At 46.9% G+C, this 19,156-nt stretch overlaps 1 protein-coding gene and 1 long non-coding RNA gene across 4 annotated transcripts in view; one reads left to right on the forward strand and one right to left on the reverse strand.

Annotated features, from left to right (window-relative positions):
* NR2C2 (nuclear receptor subfamily 2 group C member 2) overlaps window positions 1-19,156 on the forward strand; it is an 80,642-nt gene that overhangs the window by 51,238 nt on the left and 10,248 nt on the right. For both annotated transcript variants that reach the window (XM_060161088.1, XM_060161087.1), the window contains exons 3-9: window positions 7,187-7,387; window positions 9,461-9,563; window positions 11,821-12,000; window positions 12,881-13,028; window positions 13,780-13,873; window positions 16,832-16,965; window positions 17,919-18,096. In XM_060161088.1, the coding sequence (XP_060017071.1) occupies window positions 7,187-7,387; window positions 9,461-9,563; window positions 11,821-12,000; window positions 12,881-13,028; window positions 13,780-13,873; window positions 16,832-16,965; window positions 17,919-18,096 (1,038 nt within the window). The remainder of the gene's footprint in view (window positions 1-7,186; window positions 7,388-9,460; window positions 9,564-11,820; window positions 12,001-12,880; window positions 13,029-13,779; window positions 13,874-16,831; window positions 16,966-17,918; window positions 18,097-19,156) is intronic.
* On the reverse strand, window positions 557-11,950 carry LOC132526768 (uncharacterized). Of its 2 annotated transcripts, XR_009542692.1 has the most exons (4): window positions 11,808-11,950; window positions 3,670-3,794; window positions 1,390-1,491; window positions 557-1,295 (listed from the first exon to the last, which is right to left on the reverse strand). It is a non-coding gene; the product is annotated as an uncharacterized LOC132526768 (long non-coding RNA). The 2 variants fall into 2 exon arrangements; XR_009542691.1 differs by lacking the exon at window positions 11,808-11,950 and having other exon boundaries at window positions 3,670-4,711.

Raw genomic sequence — 19,156 nt, forward strand, 5'->3', positions numbered from 1 at the left:
CTTATGGGAGGTTTAGTCTTCCCAGGGCTCTGAACCTGCCTCTTTCCCACTGAACAAAAAGAAGGTACATGTATCATGATCAACAAGCAAGAAGAAGGGAAAATTATTGATGAAACACATACATTAAAGATTCATATACACTACCAAATGTAAAATAGATAGCTAGTGGGAAGCAGCCGCCTAGCACAGGAAGATCAGCTCGGTGCTTTGTGACCACCTAGAGGGGTGGGATAGGGAGGGTAGGAGGGAGGGAGACGCAAGAGGGAAGAGATTTGGGAACATATGTATATGTATAACTGATTCACTTTGTTATAAAGCAGAAACTAACACACCATTATACTCCAATAAAGATGTAAAAAAAAAAGAAGAGATTCATAGTTATCTCAAAAGGCCAAACCAAAACACATGCACGGAAATGAACGGCAGAGAAAACTCTAGTTATGTAACGTAAGTTTGAGAGAATAGCAGGTGGACAGGTATTTGAGTGAATAAGTAAAGGATTGCTTTCATTTACAGTTTCTTTATTTTAAAACTCAGTATTAAGTGAGTAGTATGCTGTAATAAGTAGATGACTTCCATAGTGTTCACCCATTCTTAAAAGTGATTTTATGGATTATTATAAACTAAGCATAGAAGAGTTCTAATAAGTAAAGTGAAATGAGTTGATAAAAATTATATTTCCATCATGTCCGTATTACATAATATTTTATCATAAATAACGAAGTTCATACACTTCTTTTCTTCACACCAAGTAGGAAACACATATCTGAGTGTCTAGAAATTCAGATAATTGGTCCAACGTTAATGAGATTTTACTATTCCTCAGAATTAGAAACTTTATATAACTAAGTTATTTTTTTCTCTTTTGCTTTGTTCTTATTTGCTGATTGTGACTTGAAAATGAGTCCTTTATAGTTTTATGTAGCAGGTGTTAGGATCCTGCCTACATAACTCTCCCAACTCTAACTAGGAACTAACTTTGTACGTTTAACCATGGATGTTATATTATGGTTTCACAACCATCTGAGGGCAGATGAGAACATAGAAAGTTCTTCCAGAAAACTCCATCGGTAGCTAGTTTGTGTTTCAAGAGAGGGTATACAGCCCCCTGTATTGGTATAAGAAGGATCTTTCTGTTTTCCCGAGGGATATTCAGGCATCCCATTCCGTACAGTGGGGCTGTTCCCATGCCCTGGTGCTTGGCCCATGGTTCCACCACTGTCCTGGCTAGAATGCAGTAAGATTCTTGAGCAGCAGTCTTGTAGAATAGATCTTTGGCGTTGAGCTTTCAGTTTCTTTAGGGAAGATAACCCATTAGCAAGAGTTTTATGTAAAGTAAGTATAGTTGAAAATCTTTTCATTGTGTACTGTCAATAAAATTAGACATACCTTGGGACTCCCCTGGCAGTCCAGTGGTTAAGACTCCATGCTTCCACTGCAGGGGACACGAGTTTGATCCTTGGTTGGGGAACTAAGATCCCGCATGCTGTGCTGTGGGGCAAAAAAAAAAAATTAAAAAAAAAGAGACCTACCTCGGTGCAACAGAACTGACTGTTTTTCAAGGTTTGGTTTTTTTGAAGGAAAGTTATAGGTCATAGGTTGGTTTCTGGGTTCTTGATGTTGGTGCTGTGGCTTTGATGAAGTTTTCATTTCTAGTCCTGACTTCAGTAATGGATCTCTGATCCCCTGAGGTGTGGGGAAAGAATACATTTTCTGATATTTTAATGAATAACAGTGCTCTGAACTCAAATAGTGGCTTGTGTGATAAGGTTGGGAGGGAAAGATTATTCAGTAAGGATGGCAAGCTATGCAATATTTAGGAGCTTTGGCTCTGAATGGAACAGATTTTAGGGTCAAATCTTGCTTCCACTCAGCACTGTGACCCTGGGAAACGTTTCTGTAACATCTATAATTGTAAAGTGACAGCAGTAATAGTACCTGTTTTATAGGATTGTAAAAGGATTAAGAGATACTGCCTATAAAGCTGTAGGAAGTAGATGTCAATAAATGTTAGCATCTGTGTTATATAATTTTTTAATGTTTTATTTTCATATAAGTTCAAACTTAAGGAAAATAATACACATAAATCCTGTGTCCCCTTTACACAGATTCACCAGTTGTTTGCTGTAACATTCTGGATGTATGTATAATGTGTTTTTTCTGAATCATTTGAGAATAAAGTGGAGACATCATGCCTCTTTGCCCTGGATACTTCAGCATGTATTTTCTCTTACATAATTACAATACAGTTATCAAAATCAGTAAATTTAATATTGAAACATGCCATTATCTAGTCCATAGTCCATATTCTAAAATTTCATCAGTTTTCCCAGTTAAATCCTTTATAACTATTTTTCCCATTCCAGGATTTATTTTTGTTTTTAATAATGATAGCAAAGCTGGGCGTGGTGGCGCGCGCCTGTAGTCCCAGCTACTCGGGAGGCTGAGGCAGGAGGATCGCTTGAGCCTAGGAGTTCTGGGCTGTAGTGCGCTATGCCGATCGGGTGTCCGCACTAAGTTCGGCATCAATATGGTGACCTCCCGGGAGCGGGGGACCACCAGGTTGCCTAAGGAGGGGTGAACCGGCCCAGGTCGGAAACGGAGCAGGTCAAAACTCCCGTGCTGATCAGTAGTGGGATCGCGCCTGTGAATAGCCACTGCACTCCAGCCTGGGCAACATAGCGAGACCCCGTCTCTTAAAATAAAAATAAATAAATAATGAAAGCAAAAATTAAGGTGTCAGTCAACACAAGCCCAACATATCTAGTTGTGCAGACCAACAGAGGGCTGATCTGATGATGGACTTGTGTTCATCAGTATAATGTCATCCTAATGGCTGCAAAAGGGCTTTGGGGCCAAGTGCGAAGGGTGGTGGTCCTCAGAGCAGGAGAGGTAGCCTTGTGACTGGGGTTGAGAGCTGTTGTTTTTTGGGGTACAGAGGTCTAGGGCAGAAACTATGGGAGGAAGGAGATGGAGATAAGAAAAGCTGTAGGAGAACACCTGCTTGTCTGAAAATGAAGCTTAGTCGGAGCCATGCCATCACAAAATCTAGCTTCTCAGTAAATTTCATGGGTTTTCATCATATGTAGTCTTTTTAGGCCAGTGGTTTTCAAACTGTGTTCTTTACTGTTTCCCAGATTACACAAACATTATGTTCAAATTTCATTTTTTAGTCCAGCTTCCAAAGCAATTAAAGTAGATTAAAAGAAAAATACACTTGAACATGTCACATACCAAATTTGACATGCTGGAGGTCACTGGTGCACTCACTTGTAATCTGTGTTCATTCCCTTTGGGGCAGATCTTGGCTTAAACCTTCGTTTGCCATCTCCATGGATTTTAAGGTTTTCCAGAGCTATTCCTCCACACTCCCCATTTCACATTTATGTTTTCAGGAGAGCATAATTATACTTATTGTTTGAAGGAAATGTTTAAATTTGAGCTTATAAAATACATTTATATAATACAGTGCTTTTTTATCTACTTTATTTTTTGAGGTTTCACATGTTACTAGAAAAGACTTCTGCTGTTTATATGTTTTTTAAAAGTTTGAAATCCTTACTACATTCCCCAGGGGACTGCATCTTGGGCTCTTGTAGCATCCTCCTTCCCTAGGTCTCTCTTCCACCAGCTCTTTATTTCTGCACACCCTTCTTGAGCAGCCAGTACCTGTTCTCTGTCCTTTCTCCATCCGCAACCATCTGATATTTCCTTTCTTGCTCTGATATTCTAGTGGCCCCTCTCAGGTACTCGCAGGAGTTGTCTGTACGTGCTGACTGGGTAGTAGTTGTACACTGTAACAAAGTCACACCATACAGAGTAAAAGACGAGTCTCCCTCCCTCCCTCTTCATGGAGTTACTCACGTCTCTCCCAAGAAAAGCCACTGTTACCATATTGCATATTCATTCTTTCAGAGATGGGCTGTGCATCTACACCTGCAAGCATACATGTAAACAATACAGCATATTTTTACACTCCTGTCGACATTCTGCCCACACTGCTCTGGACTTCACTCTCTTTTGGAGGTATTTCCCTGTGGTACAAATAAGCTGCCTCTTTCTCTTGAGTGGCAGTTTGATATCCCATTTTTTGGATGCTGCAATAAATAACATTTTACCTGCTTAATTTAAGACATGTGAGAGTATTTCTGTAGGATCCGTTCCTCAAAGTAGGATTGCTGGAAGGGTGTGTCATGTGTAGTTTGTTTATTTTGTTTGTTTTTTTTTTTTAAGAAGGAATGTTATCTTTTATTTATTTAGTTAGATTTGGCTGCATTTGGTCTTCTCGTTGCTGCACGGGCTCCCCTCTAGCCTCAGCGAGCAGGGGCCACTCCTCACCGCGGTGTGCGGGCCTCTCATCGCGGTGGCCTGTTGTTGTGGAGCACGGGCTCTAGGCGCGCCGGCTCAGTAGTTGTGGCTCACGGGCTCTAGAGCGCAGGCTCGGTAGTTGTGACGTACGGGCTCAGCTGCTCCACGGCATGTGGGATCTTCCCAGAAGAGGGATCAAACCCGTGTCCCCTGCATTGGCATGTGGACTCAGAACCACTGCGCCACCAGGGAAGTCCCTTATGTGTAGTTTTGACAGTAGTTGCCAGACTGCCTTACAAAGAGGTTCCACCAACTTATACTCCCACCAGCCTGGTATGAGAGTGCCCATTTCCTTACACACTCAGCTATATATTTTGATATATATATGTGTGTTTGATACATATATTTGTGGCCCAGAATGTGGTCTGTCTTAGTGAATGTTCCATGCAGGCTTGAGAAGAATGTATATTCTGCTGTTGCTAGATGGATGAGTTTACACATGTCAGTTATATCAAGGGGGTTGCTAGTACTCCTCAGGTCATTGATTTTCTGCCTGCTTGATCTGTCAGTTGCTTACAGAAGAGTGATGATAACTCCAACTATAATGGTTGATTACTCTATTTCTTTTCGGCAGTCCTATCTTTTTTTTTTTAATTTAACTTATTTATTTATGGCTGGGTCTTCTTTGCTGCGCACAGGCTTTCTCTTGTTGCGGTGAGCGGGGGCTACTCTTCGTTGCGGTGTGCAGGCTTCTCATTGTGGTGGCTTCTCCTGTTGCGGAGCACAGGCTCTAGGCACACAGGCTTCAGTAGTTGTGGTGCGCAGGCTCAGTAGTTGTGGCGCACGGGCTTAGTTGCTCTGTGGCATGTGGGATCTTCCTGAACCAGGGCTCGAACCTGTGTCCCCTGCATTGGCAGGCAGGTTCTTAACCACTGCGCCACCAGGGAATCCCCTTAAAGGTCTTTTGGCCATTCACTTGGAAGCGATGATGTGCTGGGACTCGTGTCCAGCCTGTGGCTCTCTGGTCTTGCATTCACTGGGCCCTCAGCCTGCAACCCACTGTGTCACAGCTCTGCACGGCTTCCTCTCTTGCCTCATTTGGGTCTTTGTCCACTGTCACTCCCTCAGAGAGGTCTTTGCTCTTGAAGCTGCCCCCCTGCCTCCTTCCCCATATTTTGTTCTGTCCATTATCCTGCTTTTTTGTTTCCTCTGTGTTTCCTTCCTGCCTCTTCATGTCAGGGTGCACAGTCTGTCTTTCCTCTAGCAGGCGAGCTCCCCGCCGTGTTCACACTTCCATCTCTAGTACCGAGAATAGTGCTGGTCACCTAGTGGGTGCCCAGTAAACACGTGTTAAGTAATTGACTCTTTCCTTGCTTGTGTCATTTTCTTTTGAACCTACCAGCATTGTTGGATTTTCCGTATTGGACTGTTGGCAAAGCTCTAGGACTCTGTGTGAGTTTGCTGTCTGAACCTTGGGATGCCATGACCCAAAGCAGTTCTATCAAGAGGTGGCGCAGATTCCAGATATGTTGTCCATAAATGTGCTGTAGGGAGCTGGGGTACAACCAGAGACACAGTATGTCTCCCCTTCCCAAGGCCCAGCGCACGCACCGCAAGAGTCCTGTCTGCAGTGAGGGCCTGCTGGGGGTCCTCAGGGAAAAGGTGGCCCCATGCTCCAAGTTGGGCACTTGGCCTGGAAGAGAGACAGGAACGGGCTAGAACAGCTTCAAAGAACTTCACGAGCAGGAATAAGAGAAGTTGCTCTAACGTAGCAGCTATCTTAATTGTGACTGATGCACTTAGGCAGGGATGCAGGGAAGAGGTGAGCTATGGCAGTGGGGCTCATGACTGGTGGCCGTCCCTGGAGAAATGAGGCTCAGGGCTTCTCCGGAGTCAGCGCCCACTGCCTCCAGGGCTTCCACAGTCTTTTATTCACATCTTCTCTCCATGTGCCAGGCCCTGTGCTGGCCCTGGGGATGCAGCCCTGAAACAGGTGTTATCTCTATGCTTAGAGACCTCAGAGTCAAGAGGTGGGAGAAGTTGGATGTGTGTCAGCAAGGGACTCCCTGCATTCTGTCACTGCAAGGCAGAATTATTTATAGGACCTTCCCTTCAGAAATAGCCCTTTAAAGCAGCCATTCTCAGGTTTTGGGGTTTCAAAAAGTTAGGGTAGGGAATTCCCTGGCGGTTCAGTGGTTAGGGCTCCACGCTTCCACTGCAGCGGGCCTGGATTCGGTCCCTGGTCGGGGTACTAAGATCCCACATGCTGTGCAGCATGGCCCAAAAAAAAACAAAGTTAGGGTTGCCCACATTTCTTATTATGCCTAGGACAAGAATTTTTTTTCTTGTTTTTTTAGTTAAACCTATCATCTACTATTTATTACTGTCTTCATTTCATAACAGAAAGGGCCTTTCTTTGTCCAGGTTTATTGAACTGTAATTGATATGCAGCACTAAGTTTCAGGTATAGAACATAATAACTTGATTTACATATATGGTAAAGTGATTGCCACAAGTTTAGTTAACATTCACCATCTCATATACATGTAGAAAAAAGAAAAAGGAAAAAAGTGTTTTTTTCCTTGTGATGAGAACTCTAAGGATTTACTCTCCGGACACCTTCAAGCTGACCACCTTCATACAGTTTCCCTTCCCTCCACTTCCAAAGGGCATTTTAATTCTAAAAGTAGGAGGGATGATATCATCCTAGAATAAAATTAGCTGTATGAAAACCAGTTTCTGAAAAGCTCCCTGTTGTTTTCTCTTTCCCATTTCACCGGCACTGGTGAAACTGTCCTGGACCAGCACTGACTCCGGGCCGGCGTTGGCAGCCACTGCACATGCTCCGTGAGAGCAGCCTCCGTGTTGTGTCTTGTAGATCGTGACAGACCAGCAGACAGGACAGAAGATCCAGATAGTCACCGCAGTGGACGCCTCCGGATCCCCCAAGCAGCAGTTCATCCTGACCAGCCCAGATGGAGCTGGAACTGGGAAGGTGATCCTGGCTTCCCCGGAGACCTCCAGTGCCAAGCAGCTCATATTCACCACCTCGGACAACCTCGTCCCTGGCAGGATCCAAGTAAGACCTGTTGACAGGTGTTTGTTTCAGCACTTCTGCTACTGCACTTGTTCTTGACTCTTACCTCTACCGTGGAGGCCAAATCCATCTCTAGTGGGTCCTTTGGGGACCTGCAAACATGGTGGATTGCTGCCTCGGCTAAAGTAAAAAACCAGCAAATGAGTGGCGAGGCCCAGAAGGCAGCCGCTGCAGTGCTCAGATGGATGGAATTTGAGCCGGCAAATCAGCGGTCCCACAGGAGACTCACCTGAGCAGTTGGCATGAGCCACTGGAGAACGGTTCTCAACCAAGGCCATGTGGTGGCAGCCCTTGGCCTGTGATGCTTTAGGGGCACCACCAAGGGCTGACCACAGTCAGATGAGGACCGACTTGTTCTCTTACCTCGGACTAGCCCGGCTCTTTATTCTGATCTTGTTCCTGTGAACTGCTGCCTGTGGGCCCCTCCGTTCTGCCCTGGTTCTCCCCGTTCTGGCAGGCGGGATGGGGTTGGGGCAGGTACAGGAAGGAGGAGAGCAAGGGCTGGAAGAAGAGCAGGGTTATTGGGAAGCATTGAACTTCCAAGTCCAACACTCAGAGAAGCAGGGACTCAAGGCCAATGTCCCATGGTGGCCAAGCATGGAGCATGTTTAGTCCAGGTCAGGGTGCAATCCATGGTCTTGTTTGGTTCTGGTTTTTAAGTTTTTTAAAAATTTGTGGTAACATATAAAATTTACTATCTTAATAGTTTTTAGGTGTCCAGTTGAGGGGCATTAAGGACATGCACACTGTTGTGTAGCCATCACCACCACCAATCCCCAGAACTCTTCATCTTCCCAAATTGAAACTCTGTCCCCACTGAACAACTCCCGTTCCCCACCCCTCAGCCCCTGGCTACCACTATTCCACTTCCTATGGGTCTGACTACTCTAGGGACCTCACATAAGTCAAATCCTGTAATATTTGTCCTTTTGTGACTGGCTAATTTCACTGAGCACAATGTCCTCAAGGTTCATCTGTGTTTTGTCTTATGTGTCAGAATTTCCTTCATTTTAAAGGCTGAATAATATTCCAGTGTATGTATAGACCACGCTTGGTTTTTCCATTCATCTGTCAGTGGACACTTGGGTTGCTTCGACCTTTACTTTGAATAATGCTGCTAAGAATCCATGTGTTTTGCAGGGAGATTTCTACTATGGAGAAAATTCAGGAAGGAAAGGGTTTTTTTCCTTCCGCTGCAGCTGGGTTCAGAACACCAATATGTTCAGCTTCCAGAGCTGTACTTTTGAGACACCTCATAATGCCATTAGTAAATACTTCCTAGTGTACATTCTGATCATCTGGAATCAGAGTTCCTCCCTGCTTGCTTCGACTCCTTGTTTTTGAAAGGATGGCTGGTGATTCTCTTGCATGTCTTATAAGAGGTCATTGCACATAATGATGTCTGTATATATTCTCACTGTACATAAATCATTTTAAGGCTTATTGTTAGTACATGATTTAATAACAGCTATTTTTCACTTTTTCATGTTGAAACCAGTTACATTACTCTTCAGATGAGCAGCACTGTGGGTCACCTAGAAAGTCACCTACAAATGAAGGAGAAATAGCAGGTTTCAGAGGCCACCTATCCTAGTCCCTCCACTGCCAGCTGCCTCACGAGAGAGCTAGTTATTTAGTCAGTAAAGCTTAATTACTTCTCTGCCAAGTAAGCCTCTCTGTGTACTTTCAAGCTGTTTCATGAGAATAGAGAAGCAACCAAAAAGACCTCGAGTATCTTCATGTTGGAGCATCCGCCTGTGAGTCCCCACACGGCCCCTACTCCTAGGTGGTTGGGGTGGCCAGATAGGAGGGTAGGTCCCTGAAAACCAGTGTCCGACCCTGGACAAGCCCACCGCCACCCACCACCGCTCAAGGGGCTTGGTCCAGATGAGCGGCCACGCCATTCCTGGTGGCATATTCAGTTGTCACATGGCATTTTCCCAGTTCTGCCCAGAGTTCTTAGAAACCTGAGATTAGGAATTCACAGTTCAACATGACTTTGCTTAGTGCTCTGGTTTTTCATCAGCACTCTGCTTATTTCCTGATTCTTCTTAGATCGTCACGGACTCTGCTTCTGTGGAGCGTCTTCTGGGGAAGGCCGACGTCCAGCGGCCCCAGGTGGTAGAGTACTGTGTGGTGTGTGGCGACAAAGCCTCAGGTGAGTAACCAAAGGCCATGCTGGGTGCACATCAGGGGCCAACATCATGCACCAAATCTGGGGCGGGGGAGGGTTGTAGGTTTCAAAACATGAACTCCACTCTTCTTATTGGGGTGGTGATGTAAATAAGCAAATCAGTTTGTCAGATTATAAGAATCAAAAGGAAAAATCAAGAAATTATTTCTGTGATTTGTAAATCTTGGTTGGGTGTCAATTATTTTTGTACTAGTAAGAAAGAAATTGGGACTTCCCTGGTGGTCCAGTAGTTAAGACTCCGTACTTCCACTGCAGGGGGTGAGGGTTTAATCTCTGGTCGGGGAGCCAAGATCCCACATGCCACGCACCTGCCCCCCCCCAAAAAAAAAGAGCAATCATTTCATTAGTCTGGTTAATATCGGCTCAGTTCTTTGCTGTTTCACAAGATGTGTTTGTTGTCTCTCCCTCCCTTGTCCTAACTGTAGCTGCCTCTGTCATGCCCCCACTGTAACCCAGTGTGATAAATAGGAGGGGGCATGCGATTCTGGCTGGAGTCCCAGGGTCAGGAAAGGCCTGAAGTCACATTGGTGACCTTGATGGTTGAGTGTGTGCTGTCAGGTAAAGCAGAAGGGTGTTCCAGCTGGCGGGACCAGGGCCTGGAGAGTTTAGTGTTCCAGCTGGCGGGACCAGGGCCTGGAGAGTTTAACATCCATACCCACCATGTCTCTGGGGAAGCACTCCTGGGCTTCCATGGTTAGGAGGTGGGTACAAGGAGACTAAAGAAGATGTCTGGCCCCAAAGCTCAGACTTCAGCCTGCTAACAGTGGGAGCTATAGAGGGTAAGTGATGCTAGGGACACTGACCTGAGTTCTGAGATGACCACTTGGTTCTGCTTTATTCTGTGGTCACTACATTCATAGGAACTTTGGATACTTTGTGGTCCTGGTTTTAAAAAAAAGAAAAAAGTGCTGAGCCAAGCCTCTTAAGAGGAAGACAACCCCAGGCAAGCACCAGCTGAAGGCCGGAAGCTCCAGCCCCGCCCGCTGATGCCTCAGGTGCTGTGCTCTCGCCCCTTCTCTGAAGCCCTCATCTGCCCCAGCAGGCAGGGGCCAGCGCTGCCTCTGTCCTCATCACCCTTTTGTTCAGATCTCTGGGCACTGGATGTGTTCTTTTCTAGTTGCTTCCTTACAGGCCTGTCTTCCCCTCCAGAATGTGCTCTTTTTTTTAGAGCAGGAACCGTGTCTGACCCCTTCATCTCTATATCCGCATCTTGTTGCTCAGCAAGGAGAGACATTCTGCAGACTTTCGAACAAGTGAATGAAGCATGTGCATAGCAGAGGCCACAGAATCTGCTTGGCTTACCCTCCTGCGCGTAAAGCTCATGACAGGCTTGCAGTGCCATTGCCTCCAGATATTAGAGATCACTCTAAGGCCTAGAGAGCCCAAGGAAATCCACTGCAAGCAAGGAAGAATGATGTCCACAGAGTCATTTCAGCATGACTCTTCTTAAAGGCACACAATTGAGACCCTCTAAGTGCAGAGTTGGAGAACGGCTCCACGTGCCAAAGCTTAGGGCTTAGGGCCATGGGTTGCTCTGCAGCCGCCGTCCACAGTGACCCTGTGAACCCTGACCCTGCAGTGTAGTTGTGACCCTGGGTTACATGAGACCAAACCAGGAGAGCATACGCGAGGACAGTCCCAGCTGGGAACGTGAGGAAGGGTAAACTCACGTACAGCTCTTTTTAATGTGGGAGGGAATTAGAACTTAGAGACCCCCAAAGTAAACAAGCTTAGAAAAAAGAACTGGCGGCCTTCCTTTGGCCTGGGCTCACACAGTCACGCCCCCCACCCCGGGTCAGTCTGGGGCCCAGGACGTGACGCACACAGAGGGAGTAAATGCAGGATGAGACTCTTTGGGCTAACAAAACACAAGCTTGTGTTTGCTCTTTGACACTCTTGACGGGACAGGGGAGCTGAGGGCCTTCACCAGGCAGGTCTGCAGAGCCGGGCCCGGTGAGTACAACGGATGATGCAGCCCAGCCATCATCCGCGAGCTCCTGCTGTGCACTCGGAGCACCGAGGTCATGCCATTTACCAGCGGCCACATAACCTGTCTGAGCTTCCATTTGTCCATCATGACCTCACAGGGCTACTTTAAAGATGGTAGAAAAATGTGAAGGCCCTGGGTGCCATGCTTAACACTCAGGCCTGTGGTTGGCCCATGGCTGCTGGCATCTGACCCTGCACACCAGTCCCCGATAGACTTACCTTTCTCTTTCAGGCCGTCACTATGGGGCTGTCAGTTGTGAAGGCTGCAAAGGTTTCTTCAAAAGGAGCGTAAGGAAAAATCTGACCTACAGCTGCCGGAGCAATCAAGACTGCATCATCAATAAACACCACCGGAACCGCTGTCAGTTTTGCCGGCTGAAAAAATGCTTAGAGATGGGCATGAAGATGGAATGTGAGTAACTATTAAAAAACCACGTGAGTTAATAAGGAGGGCAAAAGTGAGGTTTCCATGCCTGGCCTTAAAATACTCTTAACAGTATCTGCTGAGGCTTCATTTTGGTTCACCTTCAGGGTCAGCTCAGTGATGCGGCGCTGATACCACTAGGATTGGTTGGTTTCCACAGTGGGAACCTAGTCCAGATAATTTGGGGGCAGCATGTGGAGTGGGATGAACACAGGCTTTGGGGTAAAGCTGATACCACGTCAGCTCCAGCCCTGCCCCCAGGAGCCGGGAGGCCTTGGGAAGTCATGTGGCCTCTGAGCCACAGGTCCCCATCCATGAAATAGCACCCTTGCCTTCCTTACATGATGTGTCTGGGGTCCTCTTTTCTTCTGCAAAGGTCTGTTTTCTTCATTTGTTTCTGGCATGTGTTCTTGCTCTTGTACCAGATGCTGAAGGAAGAGGTCACTGGTGTCACGTAAAATGGAGCCCCACTGACAGTTAGCAGAAGCTGTCCAGCTCGGGTTGGGCATTAGGATGCTTCCTTTTCCACGTGGGGCATGGGCAGCTCTCTGTTAAGGGCCCACCTGAGGGGGTGTTTCTCCTCCTGGAGAGAGTCCTGTGAGCAGCAGGAAGTGACAGAATGATACCCACACAAACGCCACTCGGTCCTTTCTTGGCCATGGCATCCGCCATCTTGAGCTCCTTTAGATTTGACAACACTTTGGCTTTGAGCCTTTCTCTCCTTTGGCTGCGAAATCCACTGTGGAAGTTGAGCCAGGCGTGTCAGCACCGAGCTTATCCCGACAGCAGTGGGCTTAGTCAAGAGGACTCCTACCTCTCCCGTGAAGGATGTGGTTTTTAAACATGGGTATTTCTGTTGTGATTTAAGCTGTGCAGAGTGAACGGAAGCCCTTTGATGTGCAGCGGGAGAAACCAAGCAATTGTGCTGCTTCAACGGAGAAAATCTATATCCGGAAGGACCTGAGAAGTCCTCTGATAGCCACACCAACATTTGTGGCAGATAAAGATGGAGCAAGGTCAGTCCCTGTGTTGACAAAGGGCGACACTGTAATCAGCCTTTGGAGCTGATTAGGGGAAGCACAGATATTCCTTGGAAAGGGGGCTTATGTGGCTCCCCACCTGAGGGCCACAGCCTTGAGTCTTGTCTTGCCTTATCCCACCCTTTTTGGAGCCACTCTAGTCACACCTCTGTCCAGGCCTGAGGATGGTTGATTTAGGATGGGGTCAGAATGTCTCCTCTCCCAGGTACTGGGATTATGTGCTGTAGTTCAGGCATCATTCTTGCAGGAAAACAGTTGTTCCATCACTCAGGAATGGGGCTTTTTTGCAGTAGAGATAAAAGGCCTAAGACCCAGGTGTGGTCTAGATGGTGCCACAAGTCAATTTATATGTGTTTTTTTTAATGTAATCTATCAAACTTAAAGGAACAGAAAGAGGGAAACAAGAAATCCAAAATGTATCATGGCAAGCGCTAGAGTTGGGAATGCCCTGGTGATACTCTGAGATCAGGTTAGCATTCCTGGCACAGCAGTGGACGTGGAAGCCTGGGGGGATGTGCGGTCTGTGTCATCCTGTCTCAGGCTGCAGACCCGGCTCTGCACATCTCATTGTAGAGAGAAGGGGGTTGGTGAGTCACTCGGTGGCTGAGTCTAGTGAACTTTTCTGTTGCTCAGCCTTGCAGATGTAGACGGGACAGGTAAACGCAGCCTGATCACACTGTGCATTAAATGTTGGAAGCTACTCTGGGTTTCTTTATGTCTTAAATAGACAAACAGGTCTTCTTGATCCAGGGATGCTTGTGAACATCCAGCAGCCTTTGATACGTGAGGATGGTACGGTTCTCCTGGCCACAGATTCCAAGGTGATGTTCTCTCCTCATGCCTTCTCCACTTTTATGTCTCAGTGCAGGCTGCTTCTCTGAATGTGTGCACCCACCTTCTTCTTGGCCTTCAGACTAAGTTGAGGCCGTGGCCTTCTGCATCTCCATTTACTTCTGATACAGCCGTGCTGTGATTCGTTTCAGGGATGCCAGTGGCTTTTTGGCAACTCAGTCAGAGCTGGCTGGTCATGGTCACTTAACATGTCAGGGTCTAGAGTTCAATTTGGTGAAAATTCTGTGGTTCACTTCTAAGATTTTCCCCCCTAGTGACGCACATTGGCAAACTACGGGCAGGCTGAGGAAGAGCTCCTTATCCTAAGATGGCCTTTTGCAGGAGTCCCTGGTTCCTTTTTATTAGATGACCTGCAGGAAGAAGTCCAGCCAGGATTCTGGCAGCTCCAACCCGGACAGAGCAGGTCAGCTACAGGGAATCCAACTTGCGGACAGAGATGTTTGTCATCCCAAGAAAGAGACAGCTGGCTGCCTCCCGTGGAGATACGTGAGGAGAGGGGGTTTTATCCAGGCAAGGGAGCCCATTGCTTCTCTCATCTTATTGTCCCTGATATAACTCGAGCAACGACGAAGCGGCGGCAGCCCCACTGAGCCCCAAAGTCTCTGCTCTGGAAGGAGCGACTTAGAACAGTGCTGGCGTTGCTGCCGCCCTCAGAGCCAGAGCTGGGCCTGCAGGCTCCCCTCTCATCTGCTGTCATGCACATGTGGCACGTTAAGGAACGTCCTCTTCTGGGAAAGGAAAGGCAAAAATGAGAGCCGATGGACAGCTGCCCTCCACCCATTGGTCCCTGGCTGGGCTTTGAGCCTGTTGTCCTCGGGCGGTGGTGATGAATCATGCCTGGCTCATTGCCTTAACCCGGCAGACGTGCAGGACAGTGACTGACCACCTGGTGGGGTGGACACACCGTAAGCCCGAAAGTAAGGCCTGAGCACCCTGAACTCCTGATGGCAGGGGGTTGCGCAGCCCCTGTCCCGTGTGCCACCCGCACAGAGGCTGGTACTGAGCCGGCCACCCCATGCCCTCCCGTCCCCACCCCAGCGCCCACCAGGCAGGGGTGTTGGGAAACCTGAGTAAGTTAATTTGGTAAAGCATGCAGTGCCCGCTGCGTAAACGCTGGCTGCTAGGAGTTGTTGTGGTCGCTGCACCGAGGAGAAGGAGCACCAAGCTGTGCGGTGGTGAGTGAGCTGTAGTGAAGGCAGCAGCTGCAGGTCATAGCCAGGCCCTGCCCGCCGCTCCTCCAGGACGTGGAAGTGACAGGACCCACCCCAGAAGCTTGTCATGAATAATAGAACATATGCAGAGCCCCTTAAAGGTAGCTATTTTCAGAAGCTGATTTTTAAACTTTTACTACGAAACAATTATACATTCAAAATCATTTACTTTGAATAAATACAAAGATACCACAGTGCTGCATGCTCCCTTCACCCAGTCTCTCCCGGAGGCCGTGTCTTGCAGAGCCATAGCACAGGATCAGGACCAGGGCAGGATATGGGGACAGGGGTGGGTATCGTTCTTTTTCTTTTTTTCACCCTTCAACTTTTTCCCTTCAACATATCTGTCATGACGACCTACATCTTTCACCAGCTGCATGATATTCTGCTGTGGTGGTTCTGTGATTTATTAACCACATCTCTGTTTATGATCTTTTCTACTGATTCTAGTTTTTCATTTTTATAATCAAGATACAGCAGACATGTTTGTATATGTATCTTGGTTTATTTGTTTGAGTATATCTTTGGCTTTCTTTTTTTTTAGTTGAGATGTAATTCCCATACCAAAAAATTTACCCTTTTAGTGTACAATTCAGTGGTTTTCAGTATATTCACAAGATTGTTACAACCATCCCCTCTATCTAATTCCACTATCTAATTCCAGAGCATTTTCATCACCCCAAAAAGAAACCCTGAATCCATTAAGCAGTCACTGCCCCTTCTTCCCACTCCTGACCCCTGCCAGCCACTCACTTTCTGACTATGGTTTTGTCAATTCTGGACATTTCATATAAGGGGAAATCATACAATATGTAGCCTTTTGTGACTGGCTTCTTTCTCTTATCATAATGTTTTCAAGGTTCATCCATGTTGTGGCCTGTATCAGTACTTTATTCATTTTTATTGCCAAATAATATGCCATTGAATAGCTATATCATGTGTTATTTATCCATTTGTCAGCTGATGAGCATTTGAGTTGTTTCTACTTTTTCCCTATTAGGAATAATGCTGCTGTGAACATTGTGTACAAGGTTTTCTGTGCACATATGTTTTAATTTCTCTTACATATGTACCTAGGAATGGAATTGCTGTTGTCATATAACAGCTCTACGTTTAAACTTTTGAAGAATGTTTTCCATAGCACCTGCACCATTTTACTTTCCTTCCAGCAGTGTATGAGAGTTCCAATTTTTCCACATCCTCGTCAACACTTGTAGTTATCTGTCTTGACTGTGACCATCCTAGTGGGTATAAAGTGATATCTCATTGTGGTTTTTATTTGCATTTTTAACTAGCTTATTTGTCTTTTTCTTATTAAGCTGTAAGAGCTCTTTAGATATTCTGGCTACTAAACCATTATCAGATGTATAATTTGCAAAAATTTCCTCCCATTCTCTGGGTTGTGTTTTGTGTGTGGGGAGAGAGAGATTGTCTTTTTACTTTCTTGATAATGTCTTTTGAAGCACAAAAGTTTAAATTTTGGTGACATCCAGCTTATCTGTTTTTGTTCTGTCATTTTATCGCATGCGTAGGTTTGTGTAACTACCATCACAATCAAGATACAGAACTGTTTCATCACCAAAAAGCTCTTCCTCTCACTGCCCCATCATAGCCGTACCCCCATAGAAGCTGTTTTTAAAGCAACATTAAACCTTCATTGCCCTGAGAGTCTGGTATATGTGTTCATCTTTAATATTATTATTTTCTGATTAACAGGCTGAAACAAGCCAGGGAGCCCTGGGCACACTGGCAAATGTAGTAACTTCCCTTGCCAACCTAAGTGAATCCCTTAACAATGGTGACACTTCAGAAATGCAGCCAGAGGACCAGTCTGCAAGTGAGATTACTCGGTACGAACCCATGAGGGTGGAGGCCCCTCCTGACATACACACAGGCATGGCGTTGTGAGGGTGGGTGGCAGCATTTTGACACCCACCCTGTATTTAATCAAGGATTGCAAAATTGTCCCAGTGCCCCTGCATGTCTGTCTTCTTTCAAATTTTAACTATGGGAATGTGGATGCATTTTATTACATGACATAAAACAGTCTAAAAACTCTTCATTCCAGATAATAAACTAAATTGAGTAACTCAGTGGAAGCAGGGGAAGAGATGTTACTTGTATTGGTCACTGCTTATGGTGCCTAAACATCAGTAGTGCATCCCCTTTCCCACTTCTGTTTATCTTATGTATCTTTTTTCCAAGTATTGAGTTTAGAGCTTAAATCGATTCATCAGGGTAGACAGAGATGAGCTGTTAGATGGCACCAGCTGGTCCAGACACCTGTTCCCGCTGCCAAGGGTGTGTTCTCTTTGCAGCTGGGCCGCTAGGTTTGCTCCTTTCCTATTGGGCCGGCCACTCCTGCCCCTCTTGCCAGGCCAGGCAGGTGTATGGCCGGGGCCACTCAGGTGCACCAGTCCTCATGTTCACTTGTGGTCTGGTAGAAAATTAAAATCTGGATCCAGTGGAAAGAGGATGGGATTTGAGTTAGGTCGAATTCTGGTTCTACCACTTACTAGTTGGGTGTTCTTGGAAAAGTTAGCTTTCACATCTGTAAGATGGAGAGAATTCTACCTTGGAGAGTAGTTGTGAAAAACAAATTACATGTGAAAATAAATATCTAGCTTAGCACCCAAGGCACCATGGAGACAGCATGTGGAAGCCGCCGCCCCTCCTCTCAGCATGTCAGAGTTAATTATCTTTTCCCCAGTGTGTTGTTCCTTAAATTACGTCTCAGCTAGAGCTCTTCTCCTCATAGAAGCTGTGGACTCACAACACTTGCTTGCTATGTTTTTGCTCGCAGGGCATTCGACACCTTAGCTAAAGCACTTAACACCACAGACAGCTCCTCACCTCCAAGCCTGGCGGATGGGATAGACGGCAGTGGAGGAGGGAGCATCCACGTCATCAGCAGAGACCAGTCCACACCCATCATTGAGGTCGAAGGCCCCCTCCTTTCAGACACTCACGTCACATTTAAGGTGAGTGTGTGTAGCTGGGAGAGGAGCTCTGTGCCCAGGCTGGTCTCAGTTAAAAAAATGAAACCTTGAAGTGAGCTCATTTTTCATACGGTTGTGTTTGATCAGGATCTTGTGTTCCAGAACAATGTTCCCATTATGAAGCATTTTCACTGTCTTTTGCTCACTTGGCTGTTTGGCTCTGCCGGTAACCCTGAAGCAGGCGTGGCCACCTGTCACGGCCAAGACAGGCTGATGCGGGCTGCTCTGCCGTTCGCCTTCCCATGATGACCTGGCTTCAGCATAGGCTCAGGCAGGCCCTTTGTCTGTTCCAGCAGGCGTTCCCAGCCATTGGGCCTGACCTCTTGCCCTCTAGAGCCACAGAAAGTAGATCTCAGATATACTTGAAGACTGGGTCAGGTCCCCACAGTCTTCCCTGCACTCACCTCCCCGGCCTCACTTCTCCAGGACACTGCCAGCCTCCCTGAGCCCCTGGTCTCTAGGTCTGCAGATTGAGTCTTCAGTTCCCCTCATATTCTCCACTAGAGAGATCTGGCCAATCACTTAGGAAGACTGAGTCCCTGCCATAGTTGTCCAAGGGTGCCAAGAACACAGGTCACCAGTGGGATTCCAGCTTCAGAGGCATTCAAGCCTCTTCTAGACAGTGGGGCTCCCGGAACCCAGCCCGACATCCTGGTGGTGGTGTGTCCTCCTCCTGCCATCTGGGCTCCTGCTCAGCTCTCATTCACTGTTCCCTGAGGCCACCTGCCAAATCCCTGCTAGCCTGTGGAGCCTACCCGTCCCCGACTTTGAGTTAGACTTGAACCTATGGCTCAAAATGGAATTGCCTTAGAACAAGTACCAGTGTAGTTGAAGCAGAGTTGAGATGTATGTCTTTGTGAGGATAAGCTGGGAGGTCCCCGTCCTCCCACATTCTAGGGGCCATCAGACCCTAGCTCACTGGGCAGGACCCCACAGGGAGTCAGTGCCGGCCCCCCTGCAGAGGACATATGTTTCACAAGGATGCTCTGCACGGGGGCTTCAGTGTCAGAGACTGGTGTTGACGAGCTGCCCCTGTCACTTG

This window comes from Lagenorhynchus albirostris, chromosome 10 (genome assembly GCF_949774975.1).
Source record: "Lagenorhynchus albirostris chromosome 10, mLagAlb1.1, whole genome shotgun sequence".
Taxonomy (NCBI): domain Eukaryota; kingdom Metazoa; phylum Chordata; class Mammalia; order Artiodactyla; family Delphinidae; genus Lagenorhynchus; species Lagenorhynchus albirostris.